General features: G+C 41.7%; 1 protein-coding gene across 11 annotated transcripts in view; it reads left to right on the top strand.

The window, feature by feature from the left end:
• dtnbb (dystrobrevin, beta b) overlaps positions 1–21,313 on the top strand; it is a 34,144-nt gene extending 12,831 nt beyond the window's left edge. For 3 of the 11 annotated variants that reach the window (XM_069152739.1, XM_069152742.1, XM_069152740.1), the window contains exons 11-20: positions 4,641–4,715; positions 9,277–9,367; positions 11,187–11,275; positions 11,803–11,916; positions 14,134–14,230; positions 14,590–14,610; positions 15,989–16,148; positions 16,303–16,392; positions 16,579–16,632; positions 17,609–21,313. In XM_069152739.1, coding sequence (XP_069008840.1) covers positions 4,641–4,715; positions 9,277–9,367; positions 11,187–11,275; positions 11,803–11,916; positions 14,134–14,230; positions 14,590–14,610; positions 15,989–16,148; positions 16,303–16,392; positions 16,579–16,632; positions 17,609–17,634 — 817 coding nt within the window. In that variant the 3' untranslated portion in view covers positions 17,635–21,313. Of the gene's footprint in view, positions 1–4,640; positions 4,716–9,276; positions 9,368–11,186; positions 11,276–11,802; positions 11,917–14,133; positions 14,231–14,589; positions 14,611–15,988; positions 16,149–16,302; positions 16,393–16,578; positions 16,633–16,765; positions 16,790–17,608 lie in introns of all 11 variants that reach the window. The other 8 variants (XR_011178389.1, XM_069152744.1, XM_069152741.1 and 5 more) reach the window with 8 other exon arrangements.
• The last annotated feature ends 282 nt before the right edge of the window (positions 21,314–21,595 follow it).

Genomic DNA, 21,595 nt, shown 5'->3' on the forward strand with positions numbered 1-21,595 from the left:
CTCATCATCCCTGCAATGAAAAGATGTTTTTAAATCTGACAACCCTTCAAAAATATGTATTCATCAGTGACTGCCATTCTCAATTTTGGTTCCGATTTAACGCCTCCACATTTAACTGTACCTGTTTTCAAAGTGACAGACAAATACCTTCTATTGGCGAATCCACAGGCGTATTGTAGAAAAACATAAACGCAGGGGGGAAATATCCAGACTATATTTTTGTTGATTTACATGAGATGACTGATACTACTCATCTGTCCTATTTCTAGCAGCTGGTTAGCTTAGCATAAATACTTGAAACAAGGGAAAGCAGTTACCCTAAGCCAGTCTAATAACACCTCTATAGCTCACTAGCATGTTATATATCGTTTGTGTAATCCACACAAAAACCAAAGTAAAATGTGTGGCGATGGATAGATCAATAAAACTCTCGCGTCTCTCCATTTTAAATATGACGCTACAAGACGGCTTAGTTTAGCATGAAGACTTCAAACAGAGGGAAGCTGTTGGCCTATCTTATCTACATGCACTCGTATAGCTCATTTGCATGTTATATTTCATTTGCGTAGTAATCCATGTGAAAACCAAATTGTCAAAATAAATTTGTGGAAATGAATAAATCAATAATACTCCCATTTCTCTTCAATAAATATGAAGCTGCAGCTACAAGATTTTGCTCAGCTGAGCGTAAAGACCGAGCTCCATCCAAAAGTAATAAAATCTGCCCACCGGCACCTCTTAAGCAAACCAATTTATATGTTATATTGCAGTAGTTTAAAAATCCATACGAAAAAATTAGAGTTACAATTAGCAGTTCTACTCTTATTAACGGTTATATTGTCGGCCGTGGCACCGAGACGCGTGAAATTGCCAAGAAGTTCAGTATTTCCATTAAATCCAACATGCTACTAATTGTAAATCAACTGCTCTCTTAGTAGCCACGAGGCGTGAGGAAGACGAACTCGCACTAATGGAAAAATTCCCATTTGTTAATGGTCAATTTCAACGAAATGATGGGTGAATGCAGTAATTATTTGCGCACCATTCCCTCTCCTCTCGTGGCTGCAGAAGTATTCCCTCGAACCGGATCCTCTCAGATAATTAGTCGCAGGAAAACTGCCAAGCCTCCCCAGTTTTATTCTACGCTGACTTCATTTTATTGCCGAGAAATAAGAGTGAGAGGAAAATCCACTGTTTAAATTTTAAAATGAGCGTGGCAGTGTGCCAATCCTGATGAATGCTATGGCTGAAGGAGAGGCTGTTATTTCACATTGTAAACCAGGAGGCATTCTTCAACCGTGGTCTCTCAGGTGTGTGTGTGTGTGTGTGTGTGTGTGTGTGTGACTAAGCTGCCCGTGAGTGAGTAACAATGGCAGAATCAGGGTAGGGCGTCTCAGGTTTGATCAAAACGGCCAAATCAAACGGACATGAGTCTCCCAGTTGTCCAAACGCTCACGTCGTCCTCAAGACAAAGTGCAGCTATATCCGATACAGTTTTGAAATATTTACTGGCATGTGAAAAGCGAAAACTAACAGTGAGCTGAGCTGTGGATTTATTTATTTATTTTATTTTTATTTTTTTTCTCCCTTCCCTCCACTCAACCTGTCAGCGAGATTCTTTTTGGATTTGTGTTTTTGGAGATGAGTTCTAGGTTTGGGGATGCGCTGTCTGTCTCGTAAACTTTAAATCTAGGATACGGCTTCTTACCTTCAGACTTAGCACCGCTACTGCCAGAAGACTTTTTAAGCACCGAAATAGACTAAAAGTTAAAAAAAAAATAGGCATCTCACCGTACTTTGCATTAATGCGGAACGCGCATCGTAGTGTCACATTCTCAGTGCCATATTTAATATTTAGTTAGCAATTTCCCACTCAATATAATCCCCAGAAATCCATTAACATTTAAAAAAAAAAAAATGCTTTCATCTGTTTCGCATCTTCTTTTTTTTTTTTTTTTTTTTTAATTCTCTGGGTTGATGCAAAAAAATTCCATCAGCGTCATTTAAAAATGGAGAGAACGGGCACGTCATTCACTTTTCAGAGCGCGGGATCCTTTGGGTTTTCGTGGCCGAGGTACTGACGGCCTCGCGGGGGGAGAAACAGGCGCACCGTCGCCAGCAGGAGAGGGTGCTTCATGTTTGCATATTATTTTTAGACGGCTGAGGGGCGATTGAAGGCAGCCGCGCATCTGTCGTTGTCGGGGGTAAGGTGAACGTGCGCGCACGGGGCGCCACCAGACTTAATCCTCCCCCACCCCCAACCCCCCCGCCATCCCCATCATCCCTACTCCCTGCCAACTGCCAAGAGCACCAAGGAACCGGGTGGCGCATTGTCATTCAACGCACGCAGGTAACACGAGGCTTAGCGCATTGCAGACTTTGATCTCTCGGTGCCTAAATGTTGTGTCAGTTCATCACTCCCGTTTGACCTCTGAGACGGCGGCTTGGATGTCTGGACCGCGTGTCCTTAATCAGCATTTATTCAGTCCCTGAACCACAGCGCCTCGGACACTGATGTGAATGAGTTAGGACGCCTGTTAGGGTTAATCCAAATATTCAGAGGGGAAATCAAATAGTGGCTTTTAAATTAGAAGAATCTCTCTTTTTATTTTTTTTATTTTTTTTTTATTGCTCTCTACTGGTGTACTCCAAAAAAAAAAAAAAAAAAAAGGGCTGATGATTATTTATAGAAGACTAGCTGTGAAGAGCTTTGACTTATGTAACTCACTGAAGGTAACGGGAGGAGTTAAGATACGTAAATGCAATTATAGTGGAGAGTGTCGAGGCCGGTTTGTTCCGCGCTCTTTTTTGCTGACGGGATGACAAGTTTTTTTTTTTTTTTTTCTAGAGGTTGAAATTGATGTATTTTTAAGCAAATGGCATTTCCCTAATTTCCAGTGTGTGTTGGAGAGAGAGGTGGAAAAGACAGAGTCAGAGCTGAGAGAGAGAGAGAGAGAGAGAGAGAGAGAGAGAGAGGAGCATGTGCGAGACAGAGCGAGGCAGAGAGAGAAAATCTATGTCGTCACACAGTCACGTGACCACCGAGTTTCCTTGGAGACAGCAGCAGTGTAGTACATTGAGATGCTCGCCTGCTCAGTTGAGGGCAGATTAGGCATCTGGCAACAGCAGAGGTTGGATGTATTTTGCCAGCCAGGCAAGTGCTCTCTCGCCTCGCAGAGGTAAGTGCGGCGTCTCGTGTCCCGTCCGCTGCTTCCCTTTCAGGACGGATCCTTGTAATGCCGTGAGGGTTAAATCGGCTTTGTCACATGGAGATTTTTATTTATTATTTTTTTTTTTTTACGCTGAGTATTCTGTTGAAGGAGACTTAAAGGTAGCATGTGCAGGTTGGAGTAGTGACACTTGCTTTTTTTGTTGTTGTTGTTTTCCTATTATTGCATGAAGCACAAAAGTAGCAGCTCTGTGTTTGCGCAAAAGGCTTTCGAAAACAAAAATTAGGACTGATGAATTACTCATGTCGGACCGTGCGCGGTTTTCTTTTGATTCTGTTAGCTCCTGTCTTGAGGGAAATGTAAATGTATGAAGCAATAAATAATTGCGACTTGTCTATTTAAAAAAAAAGGGAAAAAAAAGAACATGCTGTAACCCTCTTTGCGCATGCACATGAATGCAGGGAATATGTACTTTGTAGTTTGTGAACAAATAACGCTGCAAATGATTCGAATGCAATATTTTTCTTTGGTTTTTATTTTGGGTCTTTTTGGAGCAGAATGATAAACAAAACAAAAAAAAACTAGATGTGCTGTTTGAGGCACTTTTGTGGCACCAGAGCAAAAAACTGGGGCTGTCAGTGGCTCGTGATGATAACAATATTCTGTACAATGTGGATATAAATAGTTTGATTTTTGGCCCACAAACATGCTGATCGGACAAAATAAGCATTACGGGACACAATGCTCTCCAGTGCTCTGCCTTTTATGTGATAACGAGAGCTTTAAATAAAACGGTTCCGATAGACTCGGACGACTACGGCGAGGCAGATTGAAGGGATGCAACTACAGAGACGTGGAAATCGAGTGCTGTCACGAGCGGCTGCTGTTTTGTTTCCCGTGACGGGATGTGTAAATCACCTGAGACGTTGCAGACTGATATTTTTGATCTGTTAATGAGACCCCGTGGTCTTTGGGAGGTGCGGGGGTGGTCTCGCCACGGATTCGTGCCCGCCAGATGGACCCCATTGCTTTGTTTACTCTCCCAAATTACCTCCCACAATGTCACCTTTCCTAGTTTTTCGCAGACTTCCCGTTTAATTAGATTCCTCGTCTGCCGCTCTCGCTCATGTTAATTAGGTTTAAGCTAATAGCCTAAAAACATCTAAATCGCTGTTCCCCGGGAAAAGTCAATTATTTCACTCCAATTTTGAGTTAACTGGAGTACAACGTGTTGCTTATTTTGTGCACCCCACACAGTGGTTTATAATGATTCCTTCCCAACCACCCCCCCCCCCACACCCTCCGCCTCCCCATTCCCTATCCTCTCTGGTACAGTTGGATTAAATTAAAGGCAGGATCGCTGATTCATGATTATTAATAAAATGCAAATGCCCTCTCCTCACTCCCCTGGTGACGAGCGCCACGGGCCTCTGCAGTGTAGCATTAAAGACCTCTAATCTTGTCTTTTAGTCAGCCGAAACCGGTGGCCAACAACATGAACGACACAATGCTCATGTCCTCCGGGGCACCTACTCCCACCAAAAGGTAAGCAAACCCCACCCCCACCCCTGTACCCTGCCACCCGGGCACGATGTCTGTTTTGAAGCTATAAAGATGACAAAAAATTTTTTTCACTTTAAGTTACACACACTGAAAATAAGTGCTTTTAATCAGTTGGTGCTCAGAATAGGTGACAGACCCCCCCCCCCCCCCTCGCAGCGCAGCAAATCTTACTACAGATGTTATTTGTTCCTCAACGCTTGACACACTTTCTTTTCTTTTTTTCTTTTTTTTTTTTGCATCTAAGCCCTTGCGAGTGTATATTTAGAGGCAAATTTGTTACGCTGTCATGAGGAATATGCGAGCGCTCCCACTTACAGGGGGGCTGATTTGACAAATAGATTACGATAGAACTGGAGCCGTGTCGTGTAAGCAGATAGCAGGCGAAGGAGCCCCCGTGAAAGCAGCCCTAATTGTCCTTTTATTTCAGCCCCCCCCCCTCCCACCCCTCTTTCAGTTAAAGGCTACCTCTATTATTATTTACTCGCAGTGGTAATGAAGCACTGCAGTTTTGGAATCAATAATGGAGAGCACTCTGGGGGAGCTGTAATGTATCTGCACTTTGCAGTTTTCCTTTCGTGATCGTGTGTCTCTATCGCATCTTTGCAGCAGTTTGATATTTAATATTTTGTACTCTGTTATTTTTATTTCTATACCTGTGTCTATAATGCTGCTGTTGCGAAAAAAAATTCCCCTCGTGGGATTAATAAAGTATCTATCTATCTATCTATCTATCAGTTTGTGTCTGCAGGATGGGACTGTTCAGGGACTCAGGACTGCACGTTAGCAGTAAAGAGGCATAAACTGTCCGGTGTGCAGAGAGAATAGAGGTGTGCATATCGAGCCTGCTTTAACTACAGGTGTTTGAATTCTTCACCAAAGTATCTGGATTTGAATTGGAGAGACATTAAATGAAGTCTGCAGAAGATTCTCTCCCCTCGTGCTCCTCTGAGCCGGGCTATCGTACAGTACTACACCAAGGACCCTGGCAGCTGAAGGGCAGCGTGTACACTGCAAAAAGAAAAAGGCCCGGCAACGTGCGACAAGACTGAGCCGTGAAGTGTCTTATTTTTGATCATGAAAGTCCTCCAAATCTGAGGCCACGTTGGCTGGTATTCGATGGAAATTGGCATTTTAAATGTTGAAGAACGTAATCATTTAGCCCTGCTGAAAGCAAAGCTTACCAATCGATATCGGGTTGCGTTCCCCGCCGAGATGAACCTTTTTGTGCAGTGCAGCCTTGTCTCCGCGGGCTCGACGGGATTGAGATCAGAGCCGACAAGATAGGGGACACTGGCGGCCGTAAACGATGCTTCGCCTCCAGACCCCGTTGGAGGTCGGTGGAAGGGATCACGCTGTCGCAGCGTGTACGAGAGGGAAGGCGCCGCTCTCCCGAGGCTTGTTTTCGCTCTGGCAGTAATGAAGAAGCCCGATAACCTTTTTCTTGACATTTTGCTCCGTGAGTCAGAGCTGCTTTGGGAAGATGTCACGCGCGAAGGATGCTGTCGCCTCTCGCAGAGGTCAAAACGACTACAGAGCGGATGTTTTTAAGGGGCGGAAATTGCACGTTAAGCCGGCGCGACGCCTCCAAAGTAGGAATTGTAAATATTAATTTGCGGTTCTAATTACCTGGCGCTGGCCTGCCCGCTTTCACATGAACGGGCCGATGAGTCAAAGATGACACTGCTTAATAATGCAAAGCTCGTCGTGGCTCTGCCTCACTTGAAGAGCCCCGAACTGTAAAGCAGCAGCGTCACCAGCAGCCGTCCTTGTTTGTCGACACTTTCAGATTTATTTATTTATTTATTTTTATCAGACAAGAAACCGAGCTTCACTCGGGTGTCAGGTCTGAGTAGAAACTGAATGGAGAAGTGTGCACGTGAGCCTCCATCACAGTTTTCTGATACTGTCGGCTCTGCTGACATGGCATCTCCCTTCCACATTGTTCTCTCTCTCTCTCTCTCTCTCTCTCTCTCTCTCTCTCTCTCTCTCTCTCTCTCTCTCTCTCTCTCACACAGAGAGAGAGAGAGAGACAAACTGCTCACCACCAGCAAACCACCATCACGTAGTTCATTACCTGTTAGTCATGCAGAACCACAGCAGCAGAGGAAATGAGTAAAGAAAAAAGAAAGCGCCGTCTTTGAGCATTGATCAGGTGCCAGACTTCACTGGCAACTGACCGAATTGAGTCAGAGTGAAAACACAATTGGTGAGCCAGCAGTTTGTGTTTCTGTCAGGAGCGGTGAAAATTATTCACCGAGTGACAAATTGCACGGATAACATTTAAAGTGTCGATTTAAACATTGAAGTTCTCATTAAGTAATCATATGAATCATTAATTATCTTCCCTAAGATTGACATGTCTGGTATTTCGAGTGAGTAAACTAACAAGACAGCAAAATAGGCTCCATATCTCAGTTTTAACTAACAAAGGAGGACAATAATTTAATAGGATTATTCACCGATATACAGTTGTGGGAGACAAAGTTCTTTAATTGCACTGAAACTTGATTTAAGGTAAGATATTACAGGTGAATAGAGTAAAAGATTTAACTAATAGATATCACTATGGAACTGCCCCAGTTGATTTTTTTTTTATATATATATATATTAAGACAATTACTTTTTGTATTTCATGTCTTCTCAAATGTTATGTTTTGATATGCAAATTATTATGATCTAATTATGCATGCACTCATTTGCATACATTTCCAGAACAGAAATCTGAACATTAAATAAAGGTTGAAAATTCTTGTTTAATTTTGTTTACAAAAGTTTTTACACAGAGGATTTTGAATATCAATTTATATCTCTCTATAAACCAGAAATTATATTTGTAACAAACACATTTATGAAAACCTTCCGAATATGAATGAATGAAAAGATCTTTAATTTTACAAAACATCTTCTCTCAAGATAACCCAGAAATCTCCTGTTTAGTTGCACTCGCATACAGCAAACTTTGCCTTTTGTTTCCCCATCTAAATCTCAAAGGTTTTTAATCGAGTGGTATGTTCGTGTATCATTCATAGTCTAATTGATATAACATTTTAAAACTTTTTGCGAATGGACTAATTTTACTAAAATAAACACCTAATTTTGTATTTTTTTGTTTTCTTTCCACTGGTCTGAAAGAACCTGTTATGGAGGCAAAAATAGCAAAAAATAAAAACCATACAACTTTACTTCAAGTCTCACTATTCAACATTTATGAGCAGTATACAAATATAAATCACAATTTAGTCACCAAAAAAAACCTCTTTCAGACTTTATTTTGGGGGAAATCAGAATGCAGTGTTTAAAAAAAAAAAAAAGGTAGAGCCTCCCACGTTGCAGCTGAAATAGCTAAACATGACAGACACAGCGGTGTCTGAGAAATTGGGCGCGAGTAGAACCGCTTCACGCGCGCGACAAAAATAAATATCTGGGAGAGATGCCAGTTTAGGAGGGCTTAGAGGCAGTTCATGCATCTGCGTCTAAAAACCTGGCTCAGACCATCAGGTGGTGCCGAGAAACTCCCCGATGAACAAAAGACGGGAGCAACCTCGAGACTGATAGTTGGAAGACTCCGGCCGAGCAGCATGTGTTGCTTTTTAAAGACACCTCAGTCTCTGCCTGTGTTTTAGCCTGAAGACAAGATTGTACATTTTTTTTTTTTAAAGCGCCCCATTTAACAAGACATTTGCTTTGACGTGTTGGTGGAGAGATTTCAGTTTTTGTAAGCCGAGTTTTCTTGAGTCGGGTGACGCTATCGGGAAACGCATCGAGTGATCCGCCGAGTATTTTACGATATCATCGGTGAAGTAAAGGGAAAAAAAAAAAAACCCTCAAAAGAAGCGAAGCAGGGGCAGAAACGGCTCAAATGATCTCGTCAACCCAGCAAACGTTATGGATCTGCTTTGGGAAAGATAAGAATTTAACGCAAATGTCGAATAAAAGGCGGGTTCGCGGCGTCTTTGAGGGCCGGTTGGCGGAAGGCTGCGAGCGCTCTGGCGGTTGAAGCAGCGGGTTCGAGAAATAGAGATTTCGTTTAATGGTCTTAATCATCGCTCGGTCTCCAATCAAGAGCTAGACGGCTCCCGAACACCATTTCAGCTCTCCTTCACTCCTCATCACAGACCGCCTGCAGAAAAAGGATAGCATATGTCCCGTCATCTGTCCGCGCCATATGCCACGCCCATGATCATTTAAAGTCCTGCGCCTTGCTTGACATTTTCCAGTCGGTGATGAAATTTGCCAGAACGGGCCGCTGGCAGGGTCACAAATGCATTTGGCGTGCTGCTTTCTCGCTTATCCATCTCGCTTCATTGTTATGACCAATTACCTCAGATTGTCCATCAATGATAGTCACTGCCAAGTGTCATATATTAAGGTCACCATGATTGTTTTTTATTTTTTATTTTCATGCAATTTATTTTACATAATCACTTTTAACTGTATAAACTTTTTCCCCTTTACTTACATAAGAGCTTCGGACATTAGAGTCTGTGTGTGTGTGGCCGGCCGGCCGTGTGTGATGTATCTCTCTGTCTCTGACTGCGGACAGTGTCTTGGAGAGTCCCAGTCGGCTAGATGAAGAGCACCGCCTCATCGCTCGATACGCTGCCCGCCTGGCAGCCGAGGCGGGTAACTCCACGGTGGGTATTTCACACGAGGCCTCACGGCCGGCTTCAGTAAACAAGTTATTGTTAGTTTATTGTTTTCTGCTGCTTTGTGGTTGGAGAACTTAAAGGTCCCATATTGTAAAAACTTAGATGTATTTTTTTGACTGTTAAGCGGCTGCTGTAAATACTGTGAAAGCACCAGAGCACAGTCTGTATTTCACCAACTGTGCAATTTGATCTACTGTAAGTTTGTGATGTCGCAAACTCACACTCGCGTCACGCCTGCACTCAGCACATCCAAGTTGTCCAAACTTTTCTGTAGAAGAAAACACTAACCAGTCATTCTGAGGAAGTTGGCTACCTGTGGTTGGCTTAGATGTGTGTCGCTCAGAAAGGAGTCGGCCAATCAGAAAAGAGGGTCATTGATACTAATATACCTTTAAAGGCCCAGACACACAACAGCCGGTTCTTGGTAGAGATCCAGAGGGAAGCTCAAAAACTAAGACCTTAAATTATACCAAGATGACTTTCGGTACTTAAAACTACAAGAATATATTTTTATGAATATCAAGACTGCAAATGAAACACAGTAAAAGGGTAAAATATGGGACCTTTTTAAAGGCTGAAGCTACTCAGTGTGTAGTACTCATTCTTAAAATGTAATGCAGTTGAGTGAGCAATTATTTTCCACTACTTCTACTTGTTTGTAGAAGATCATTTTGGGCATTTTTGCCTCCATTTGGCAGTATACAGCAGAGAAATGTGAGCAGAGAGAATAGAGGAATGACATGCAGCAAAAAATCAAGCTGGCTGGGGGTTGAATTGGCGACTCTGCTTTCTGAGGACCTTCTAGCCCGTATGGTATGCACCCAAACCATTTGTCCAATTTGATCGCCCCAGACTTTAACTAGTCTGATAAGGCTTGTCAAAATATGATGCAGTCAGAATAACGCAAGTTGATTAGAATTTCTTACACTTTAGATTTCAGTTGTGGCTGATTTGGTAAGTAGCTACTTTTATGAGAAATACATCAGCTGGTGTATCTCTTCAAACTACAGCCAAACAAAATCAGTCTTTTGATTAAGAGGACAGTCAAGAATAATTACAACTCTGATCAGGTTTCATGCTGCACACAGTTGGACAGGTGCAGTTCACCGTGGCTATTCTTTCTTAGTCCATTAGTCTCTTGCAAAGACTAAATATTCACTGCTGACGAGGACAGTTTCCTTGTTTACACGGTTGCTTCACAATAAAAGTCACCACACAGGTTTCAGCAGTCGAGCTCTTGTAATGTGAAGCGGGGGGAAATGTTGGGTTTCCATTAGCAGTAACTTAATACAGTGAAGAGGAAATAGTGGGGGTGACATCAATTAGCTGAAATTTAGCTGGATTTCATGCATTTTTGCAATAATTATGAATCTGAAACGAGCACAGAAATTGTGCCAACAGAAAAAAAAAAACTGTACTGTAACGAGGTGATTATCGATCATTATTGATGACAAATGCAAAAATTGAGTTTCATAAAAGTCTTAAGAAATATTCACTTCATGTAGGATCCCATTGTTAGAAGCTGATGGAGGAAACAAATATTAAGGGCCAACTGAACTATCGGGAGGCTTAAAACTGGGTTTATTTTTTTGCATTTCTTTGCTGCTGTATGGAGGGCTGAAGATAAGCTAGAATGGTTTCCCGTTTATGCAGAAACATAATGAGTAGTCCCCTCCATCAGGGCATCATTACCGCTCGCTGTGGTCAGGAGGTAGCCGTTTGTGTTCGACTTCTCCTCTCCCACCAAATTGTAATGCCCCTTGCCTGATCGTTTTTTTTTTTTTTTTTTTTTTTTTTTTTCCAGCAACAGTGTCCCCCAACAGATCTCGGTTTCAACTTCGATGCCAACAAGCAACAGCGGCAGCTGATTGCAGAGCTGGAGAACAAAAACAGGTACATTTAATCCTAAGTTTTATTTGTGGAGAAAGAAATGAGGACTCTTTACTGATTGGTTGGCTTACTGGTTGGCAGTGATGGAAAGTAACTATGGGAGCAACTCCACGACATTAACCTGACGGCTATACACACTTTTCAGATAACGATTTTACGTGGAAATGTGTTAAGGCATTAGTGCAACATTTAATAAAAATATACAGAGAATTGAGAGGATCAATACAACTCTCGTATCTTTACATTAAATATCTGGCTACAGCGAGCAGCCTGGTTCATCAAGCTGTTCATTTAAAAATCAACCAGTGGCAATTAAACTGCATTTTACACTTTAATGCATCAATAATTAGGATACGGTAACATGACACATTATACTTTATGTACAGTTTGCTGGTAAAACATTTTTTGAATATTAAGTCATTCAAAATGCAGAACTTTTATTTGTAACAAGGTGTGTTTACATTCCATTGTTACTACTCCAACGTAGATAATAAACTTTGACTTTCATCATTTCTGTTTGGCGTATTCAGGGAGATCCTGCAGGAGATCCAGAGGCTGCGTTTGGAACACGAACAGGCCTCTCAGCCGACACCGGAAAAAGCCCAGCAGAACCCCACGCTTCTGACTGAACTGAGGCTCCTCAGGTATGATTCCTGCTGCCGCCGCTGCTCCGCTCCTGACAGCATTTTCGACCCAACGAGGGGAAGAACGAGACGTATATTAAGGAAGCCAAGTGGCACAAAAAACTCCCGAGCTGCTGTATTTATGTAGAAATAATGTCCCTCCTAATTCAGAAGGATGTTTTTGAAATCGCTTCAGCAGCAGCAGCAGCCGCGGTCATTTGTCATGCTGGCAGGACACTGTCACCCTTGAGTTGAGTTTTTGGAAGCGACTCACCCTGAGAGGACGCGTCACGCCACTTGTTGCCCAGAAGGACTCCTTGTTTGTCTGCTCTGGCCTAAATACTGAATCACAGGCAACCTTGCAGGTCAACAGTTGTGGCAAAGGCCTTAAAATGTGTATTCTTTTAATGTTTTACAGCATAAATCCTCAGTTGCCTATTAATGCTAGCCAATGAGTAGCAGTTTAGATAAATTAATTAGCAGGGTTTTTTTCTTCTGAGTCTTACTTCCTTTTCCGCCATTATGGCAGTGTTGTTGTATATATGGGAAACTAGTGATGGCAGTAAACATAAACATGTAATTAAATAGGTTTCACTGGAGGTAACGTTTATTCCGCTCATTGTTTCTCAGAATTTCACTCAAACGTGTTTCGAAGCTTTATAAAACTCTGAGCTTGTTTGTTTTTAGAGCAGATTTTATCAGGCGATAATGATCCCATCCAACTGTGGTCTGAGTTTGAATCCGTGTTTTGGCTCCGATACGTTTTTTTTTTTTTTTTTTTTACTCAGCCAGAGGATGAAGGAAAGGGAACATATGTTAACAGTCTGCAGATGTTTGCGAGTTTTTTCTTCAGGCGACTTCAGCCTGACAGATGACTGCTTTAGTTCTTTGAAGCTTTTTCAACATTCCTGTTACAATCCGTGAACACCAGAGGGTGATAATGATCCTAGAATCACCACCGAATGGAAAAGGCCACATACAGTGTCACTTCGCAGGGGTCCCACAGTCAAATAATTTGCGGGGGAGGAGGAGGGGGCAGATTTTTTTTTATTTTTTTTTTGCTCCTAAAGAAGCTATTTTAACATTTAAAAAAAAAAAGTTTTTCACCGGGAGTTTCAATTTCATACCCTAAGAAGCTGAGCGACGACACTTTCATCAGTGAGTTGTGCTTCTTTTTGTGACGTTTTCCTGGACAACAGCAACTTTCCTCTTGCACATGCGACATCTTATAGTTATTTATTATGAACTTAATCAATTGTACACCTCCTTTGATACTGTCTGCACTCCACGTCAACATTATTGATCCATAAAGAGAAGTTTTGGTGTACGTTGAAACGCATTAAATCTCAAGTATTTATGTTAAACAGGAGCACAACTAGTGAAAATGTGGATAAAATGCCATTTATATGCTCCAGTTAGTGATAAAAAAAATAATCTATAGGTGTAGAGCAGTTTTCAGAGGAGGGTCTTTACATGGGGAAGCAAAATAAAACGGAGAAGTCACAAAAACGTCGGATTTTAAAACGGGGGGGAAAAAACTATTTCGAGGAAGAAAATTACAGCATTTCTAAAACTAAACATTATGTAATGACTGTAAAAGAGAACAAATTAGAATTTACATAAACATTCAAGCCATATAAAGTTTGCAGATTTTACCCCCTGGCCAGCAGTTTGCTTTAAGAAGACCAGATAAATAAAAAAAATTTCAATGTCAAGGTGACAGTGACTCTTAAGGTGTTTGTAACAGTAGCATTGGTGCGCATAAAAAAAAAATTAAAAAAAATCCTGGAGAAATATTACTGTGCTTTAAAACCGGAGCAAGAGGCGTGCGGTACATTGCAGTGGGGTGATGTAATTGATGCAAACGCCATGTGACTCTGCATACATTCGGCGCACAGTATTTTGTGTGGCTGTAACTGATCCTCGGATTATTGGACTTAAAAGCAAGTCTGCTTCCCAGACACAAAAAGTAAACCCATCACACACAGACGCTGGCATCTGCACATCTGAAGGCAAATTCATGCAGACGTTGTGATTTTTCTCTCTTCTATAAATACTGCATTTATATAAGAGAGAAGTGAATGGTCTGACCGCAGAATATACTCTATACCTGAATTGCTTCCACTTTTCACAAATCGGAATAAACTCGTGACTTTTATATGAGAATTTGCTCTGTCGATGGACTTAAACCTTGAAACACGCAGTCCTAAATTTCTTGCTGCTCTCTTTCTTCCACAGACACAGAAAGGACGAGCTGGAGAGGCGCATGTCCGCCCTGCAAGAGAGCAGACGGGAGCTGATGGTGCAGCTGGAGGGACTCATGAGGCTGCTAAAGGTACGACCCGTCACCTGCCGCGAGAAGATTTAGCTCCGAGTGGGACAATGAGGCCTCGGTAATACCAGCCTAAGACAGTGCATTCACATTAAACGTCCTAAATCGGCTGTTTCTTCTTTAGCATTTAGCTGTATTTTTTCGCTGCTAATCTACCTTAAATAATTGGTTGGGGGTTTTTAAAGCTCGGTGGCTTGTGTGATGAAATGAAATGTGTTTTATTCTGCAAAAAACCGAGACACCACAGTGATCTTATGTTAATGTGGCGCATGGTGCATGCAGAAATCCCTTTTTCTTCTTCTTTCATCGCTTTAATTCTGTTGCTCTCACTCTCTCTCTGCTTACCTTTCGCTGGCTGGTAGGATGAGGAGCAGAAGCAGGCTGTAAGTTGCCCTTTACTCAGTTTGCAAGGCTCGATACCTGGCTCCGATCACATCACTTAGTTTCATGCTTCTGTACTCCCGCCTTTCACACAGATGCGACCGAAGGACGTTTTCATTTTAAGACGGCTATTAGGAAAGATGACAGGGTTTTTATAATCTAACATGGTTGCACTGATTTAGTCATCAAAATCTAGGATCCACGGACTGAAACCCAATCTTTTCATAACCAGTTTTCTACCCAGAAAAAGTTGGGAGAAGTGTGTTTTTCCCTGTCCAAATGTCAGGGACTCGTTCTTTTCATCGGCGCTAACAACCTCCCTTCTAATGTGACTGCAGTCTGGCTGGCCATCTGCTGCCTGGCTCGGAGCCACCGACCTGGGCCCGCACCAGTCCCCGAGACGCACAGCGATCCTTCTTCTCTGAGACACAAGCTCCCGACTAGGCATACTCGGCCCCACTCGGAGAGTTTTCATTAACCCCTCGATGCAGTGCATGTGCACTATAGAGACACGGAGTATAGTCAGCCAGTAGGATAGGATTACTAGACTTTTTTTTTTTTTTTTTTTGCTTGTTTGTGTTTGTTCTCCCTTTTTAAGGATTAAGTTCTTTTGGTCACATCTGTGTCTGTGTTTGTTTTAATAAAAGTCACCTTTATAGGCCAAAATGTCATGTCTTAAAGCTGCAGGCTGTTATTGGAACACTGCGTCCTCCATTGGAGCGCACTGGTGCAAGAATTTGGCTTTGATGATGGAGAGATTAACGAGATTTAAGTTGTTGTTTTTTCTCCTTTGTCAGATTCACTAAAGGTTTGCACATGGATGTCATGAAACTAACCAAATGTTATTTGCTTTTCTGTGCAAGAGGATGCTGAGTAACAGTGGTCAGCTAGTGTTTTTACACCCGTCGGGGCCAAACGCATAAATGTAATGAGTATATATCTCAGATTTTAATCATTTGTGGATGCAAATCAAGATTCTACCTAATTCATAAACGTGTTTCAAGACCGACCTCCTAAAATGAAAGTGAAATTGTCTTTTTAAGTTATAAAGAATAGTATTATGGGGCAACTTGAGTTTGAAAAAATTCTACATTTTGGGCAGTTTTCTTTCTTGCCGTGGAAAAACAATGTTTTTTGGGCACCACACAGACACGAGAGTCTCCTCATCTAACTTGAAGGAATTTTTCTAAATTACAAATGATTCCTTTAACGTTCGAATTTGAGACTCGCTCAGGCGCAACGGCCTGTGTTTTGAGCCGTCAGTTGATGCTGATGAACAAAAAGAAGAGGCGTAAACTGTAAGCATTGAGTATAAGTTGGGAGGTGAAGTTATATGCTGATGATACTCTAATGATCCCAAACGTTTTGTATCCGTTGCAGTCCCAGTCCGGAGGCTCACCTCATTCTTCCCCCAGTCACGGTGCGGGCTGCTCCATGCCCATGCCCATACGCTCCACCTCGGCTGGCTCCACCCCGACTCACACACCGCAGGACTGCCTGGCGGGGGTGGGAGGGGACGTGCTGGAGGCCTTCGCTCAGGGTGCGTCCCATCCGACACCTGAAACGAGGAGCGTTGACTGTGAAAATGAGCACGGAGTTTAAAAACAAAACATTTTTAAACTTGGTGAGATTTTATATTTCACATCAGGATTGCACAACAAACTGTGTGTGTTCCCCTCCTCTCTGTTCCCCAGGTGTACCTAGAAATCTACGGAATGATCTTTTAGTTGCTGCTGACTCAATCACAAACACCATGTCGTCACTGGTGAAAGAGCTCCACTCAGGTTAGTCTATGCCGCATTTTTTTTTTTTTTTTTTTTTTTTTTTTTAGGGCTTTGAGTCTGTTCTTCTCATCTGAATTACATCCTCCGCTCTGAGATTTGTGTTGTTGCATTTCCCTTCCTGCGCACGAGTTTTTACACGATTACGAAAAACTTGGTCACTGAGATGTTCGGGTTTTGTTTTTGCAGTAGATGACGTGGGAGAAGACGACATGACCAACATGAGGAACGGTGGAGACAGAGGTGAGTGTCGGTGCTCACCGGTACTTCAGTTTGTCATACTACATAATCAACATGTCATCAGAAGCGTTTGTCTTCATTTTAACGATTGGCCAAAACATAAAGACGCAATATTTCCGGGTTTTTTTGTTTTCAGCTGAAGCAGAATGAAGAACAAAAAGTAGGAATTATAATAAATTCATGTTATATTATACAAAATATATACCATACCCCAGAGGCCCGGAACAGGAGTGGCTGCAATAATTTTATTTTATAGTGTCATCTTGGTATATTCACACTGATAACATGTTTTCTTAAAATAATGGAATACTTATCTTGTTAAGTCGAGAAAACTACTGTTTATTTTCTTGTACATACAAACAACATTTTTATTCACTGTTCATTTTTTCCAAGGATAACAAGCTCATGTTCGGAGAGACAATCAAATACATTGTTTTCGCTATAAAACTAGAGGTAATTTCAAAAGTTAAACGGTTAATTTCATCCAATATCTTGGGAAAATATACTGTTATTTAAACATAAAATGATTATTAAGTAGTTATCATGACAAAAAGTCTCATATATCATCTGAGTTGAATCAGAATATTAAATAACAGCATAAAATAAAATTATTGCAGACGCAGCCATTCTTGACTTCCCATAACAATTGCAGTAAACTTGAGAAACAAGTTTCCTGAAATGCTTCCTACAAATAGAGAAACAACAGCTGATGCTTGTGTTGCATGTGTTGATTCTTTGTTTGTTCTACTGGAAGAGCTGGCTGCAGCTAAATATTTGCATGGCACTTTTATCAGCCAATAATACATTTGTTTGGCTCTTTGTAATTGGCCCACTGCTGCCACACTCCATCCAAAAATAGCAACGCAGCGGGCACGTCGCCACGCGCTCTTTTTTTTTTTTTTTTTTCTTCTACTAATTCATTTAGACTCTGCAGACTGTCAGCGCCGCTAAATATACGCTCCTCTTTTTGTGTACGCAGGCACATTGAGAGTACAGAAGCACTGAGGGAAAGAGAACACCATCCCATCCTGTAAGGACATACAGTCATCAACTGGGAAGAATCAGTAACAACAACAACAACATGAGCCCCCTGGCATTAGCACGTAGAGTAATGCATGCTGTAATCTTAACAGGATTTCACTATGTGAAAAAAAAAAAGATTAAAAAAAAAGAAAAGAAAACGTCTCTTCACACCTTGCAGGTAGCAAGATGTGTCTAATTAGCAAGTGTGTATGTTGTCCTGTAAACAAAAACTGCTATAATTACCCAATGATTTCCCTCATGACTGCTAACGAATGGCTTGCTGTGCTTTCTCTCCCAGCTGTTCCACTGCAGCAGATCATTCTGTGTATATATAAGACACTGTAAAACACACAGCGATGCCCCGACATGAAGGAAACCTCCCGTCACCACATGTTTCCCCGTCAGTGCTTTTTGTATGATTAGCGCTAGCATTTCTTTCTTTTTTTTCTTTCTTTTTTTCCTTATCTCGTTAAGATCATTTTTTTGCATGAAGTTGCACTCGTGTGGATTTAGGTACTGTACCACGCTATGCCAGCTCTTGTGGTTTAGGTGTCAGAAGGTGTCCTGGCTCACGGCCGGGTGTGTTTACCCGCACGTGCATATTCTGGAGATGAAGGTTGCAGTAACCAAAATATGTCCCAAGTCTTAGTCGAAGGAATTATTTAATTTTAAGTCATGTTACTACATTTCTTCCGTTTTCTCGCCGAGAAAACATGAAACCAGGGCGTCGACGGCTTTGAAGTGGGTGAAACGGCTCCTCTGGTTCTGTCCAAAAGGGACTGAAACATCAGGCCAAGAAATACGCCAGCACAAAATCCCCCCCCCCCAATAAAAGACAAACTTGTCATCAGGGAAATACCCAACATGGCCAGAAGAAACAACATCTCCTAAAGCTCACTAATAAGCAAAATATATGTTGTTTAATGGGTTCAAAAGCTGAAACTTGAAATCACCACGCTGTGTTTTTGTGCAGGTTTATGTCCGGGACGGTTTCTGGGTGCTTGTGAGGGGTTGCCAGGTTGTACAGAACAAAATGGAGATTCTGTACAGCCAGGCTCTCCGTCCGTCCCCCGTCCCCCTCCCCTCCCCATTTACAGTGTTTATGCTAAGCTAAAGACAACTGGCTGCAGGCTGTTGTCTGACATCTACCTTACAAACTCTTTGGCGAGAAAGCCAATTAGCAAATTTACTCCAAATCTGAAAACTTAAGTCAACAATCGAAAGGCTTAATCAACTAGATTATAAAACGGTAAAAGTAGCTTGTTTAGACGCAGGCCTTGTCAGTAGGAGTGCTGTGGTAATACTGCTTCTCCTGTATCCAGAATACAGCGTGCATGTAAACACACTGGCTTGAGCCGCGTACTGTTCCGCTGCTATAACGTGCTCTCGGTGAGCCACCCTTGCAAAATAAGAGGGCTGTGCAGTTAGAAGCCGATTGGGGCTGCTGCAAACACAAACGACAGGCCGAGTCTCCTCGTCGTTTTTTTTGTTGTTGTTGTTGTTTTTTTTTATTTATCCTGTCACTGAAAACTGAACCACCTGAAAAGGGCATTTGCAACGCTCAACGCAGCATGGTGCCTCCCTCCGGTAGACACCGGCCAGCTGGTAGCCCTCGGTATTTATCGTCTGAAAAGTGTAGGGAAGCGCCTCAGGATTGTTCGAAAGTGACGAATTGTAGGCACCGAGTTTTAGTCGCGAGTCGCATAATGAACACTTATTATGTGGTGGTGGAGTGAGCAAGTGGGAAATGCTTTGATAGCTTTATTTAGTTTTAATAAAAGTGTATTGAAAAATGTGTATACGTGCAATGAAGGTAGGTGCTCAGGGACCGCAAGCTACAGTAGGTGAAACATGGAGGTGACACGTCCTGTTGAAATGCGAGAAATCGTGCGTCACGGGCTTAAAAATGAGAGCTGATTCAAAATGAAGGTGTTTAATTGTAAAAACGATACGCCGACGTGGCAAAAAAAAACAAAACGTGAAATAGACACGCCCGTTTGTTGAAACTTTCTCTCAAAGTAGTTTTACATTTTCCTGTCATTTCACCAAGTCAAATTTGCTTTTGTTTGTGAAATAACAGAGGGGGGAAAAAAAAAAACAAACAAAAAAAAACAACAACAGCGAGTGATTAAATGTACGGTCAAGAACGTGGACTGAAAAAGAAATATGCGTATTCGGCGAAGCATGCCGTTGGATATTGTTTGTCCGTGTGAGAGTCTGCGATCTGTCCGTCGCAGAGGTAGCTGTTCGCCAGAGAGGATGTTTGTTCTGGGTCACATGCAGATCGGGTCCGAGTTACCTTTTTACAGTTCCGTCTTTGGACTCGGATGTTTTTGTCCTTCCGGGTAGCCATTCATCTCAAACAAAATGGGAATGAGTAATGTCTGGGGTTTTGTTTTTTTTGTTTTGTTTTGTTTTTTTAGTGAATGCAATGTGACAAAGGTCTGGGAGCAGTTTGAGAGTGTTCAGGAAGTGCTGGTTAAAATCCGACTGACCTGAGCTGCTGTTGTTTTTGTACATTTTAAAGCCTATCCAATAAGCCGACGCACAAGGTTTCCGACAACCTGTTACGCCGCGTCAAGAAAAAGAGCAAAAAAGAGGCTCCTCCGTTATCGTCGTTCTAAATGTGATGTTTTCATTCAGTTATCTTCTTGTTCTTCTTCTTCTGCTTTACAGTATTTAGTGGCGTGCAGTCATTTGTAACGAGTTTGTCGCAAACGCAAATTCACTCGCACACTTAAGTCGCCCAAATATAAATGAACACCATAAAGGGGTATTTTAATTTGAAATTCTGTGACCGCTGCCGTCATAAAAGTTCATTCAACTGCAAATGATAAAACATGTAAAGTCTTCCCCTTCATCCTGACCACGCATTTGAACGCAAAAAACTTAAAGCTTTCTTTTCTGTTCTCTCAGTTCGTGCCTGTAGCTGTTCTGTAAAGTGCTGTAAAAAAGAAAAAAAAAAAAAAAAAGTGACCATTCAGCAAATACTGATGATCTATCAGCCTTTTATGTCCGAGGTTCTTCGTCTGTGACTTTGTAGAGATTTTTATGTATTTATTTAACGGGGGGGGGGGGGACTTCTGCTCAGCCTTTACATTCGTGCCAAACTGTTTTGCAGACATCGCGTGTCATTGGAATCACAGGTATATATATCGAAGTGTATCTGCACTTAGTACGTTGTTGCTCATTAGTCTATTTGCAGAATGCCTAGAAGACGGTTTGTGTTTCAGGATTTTACGCTGCTGGAACATGCTGGAGAAACTCACATTTAATAGTCGATTACGAAAATAGACAACACATTCCAGATCTACTGATAGAAAGTCACTGATGTCATTTTAACCAACACGGAGGCAATACTGTACGTTGACCCTGTCAGACCAAACTCGGGGTGACGCAAATAAAAACACGCAGCCAGTCATACCGAGGTGCGTTCATCGTGGTCCGTTTTTTATCGTTTGCAGAGACGGAGAGGACGACCTCGACGACAACGCTCCCCTGACGTTATTTATCTATGTATGTGTTAGGTACGGTTTAATGCTTCTGTACACGTTTGTTTTTCTCATGTTGATTTTACAAAAACATAGTTTTATGTCACAAAGCCATTGTCTTTTGTAAATAAATCAAATGTGAGATATATTAAAAAAGATTTAAAATATGACTTAAACCGCTCATGTCATCTTTGCTAGTGCGCATCACTTGAGTATTTCTGTTATCTGACTTCAAATCAAAAGTTTCTGTCAAAACTTAATTAATAGAATGAATTTTTTTACATATGCTAAAACTACCCAGTAGTATTAAATGCAGTTCAAATCAGCTCTTCCTCAAACAGTTACAAGCTTGAAATGGTACTTTTACATCATTAATAATCCAAAAAATATAGAGATATAATAATAATAATAATAATGGGATATGACATTATTCAGTGATTTTTTTTTTTTTT

Source organism: Embiotoca jacksoni, unplaced genomic scaffold (genome assembly GCF_022577435.1).
Source record: "Embiotoca jacksoni isolate LCO1_2020_lvr unplaced genomic scaffold, fEmbJac1.0.p SCAF_18, whole genome shotgun sequence".
NCBI classification, from domain to species: domain Eukaryota; kingdom Metazoa; phylum Chordata; class Actinopteri; family Embiotocidae; genus Embiotoca; species Embiotoca jacksoni.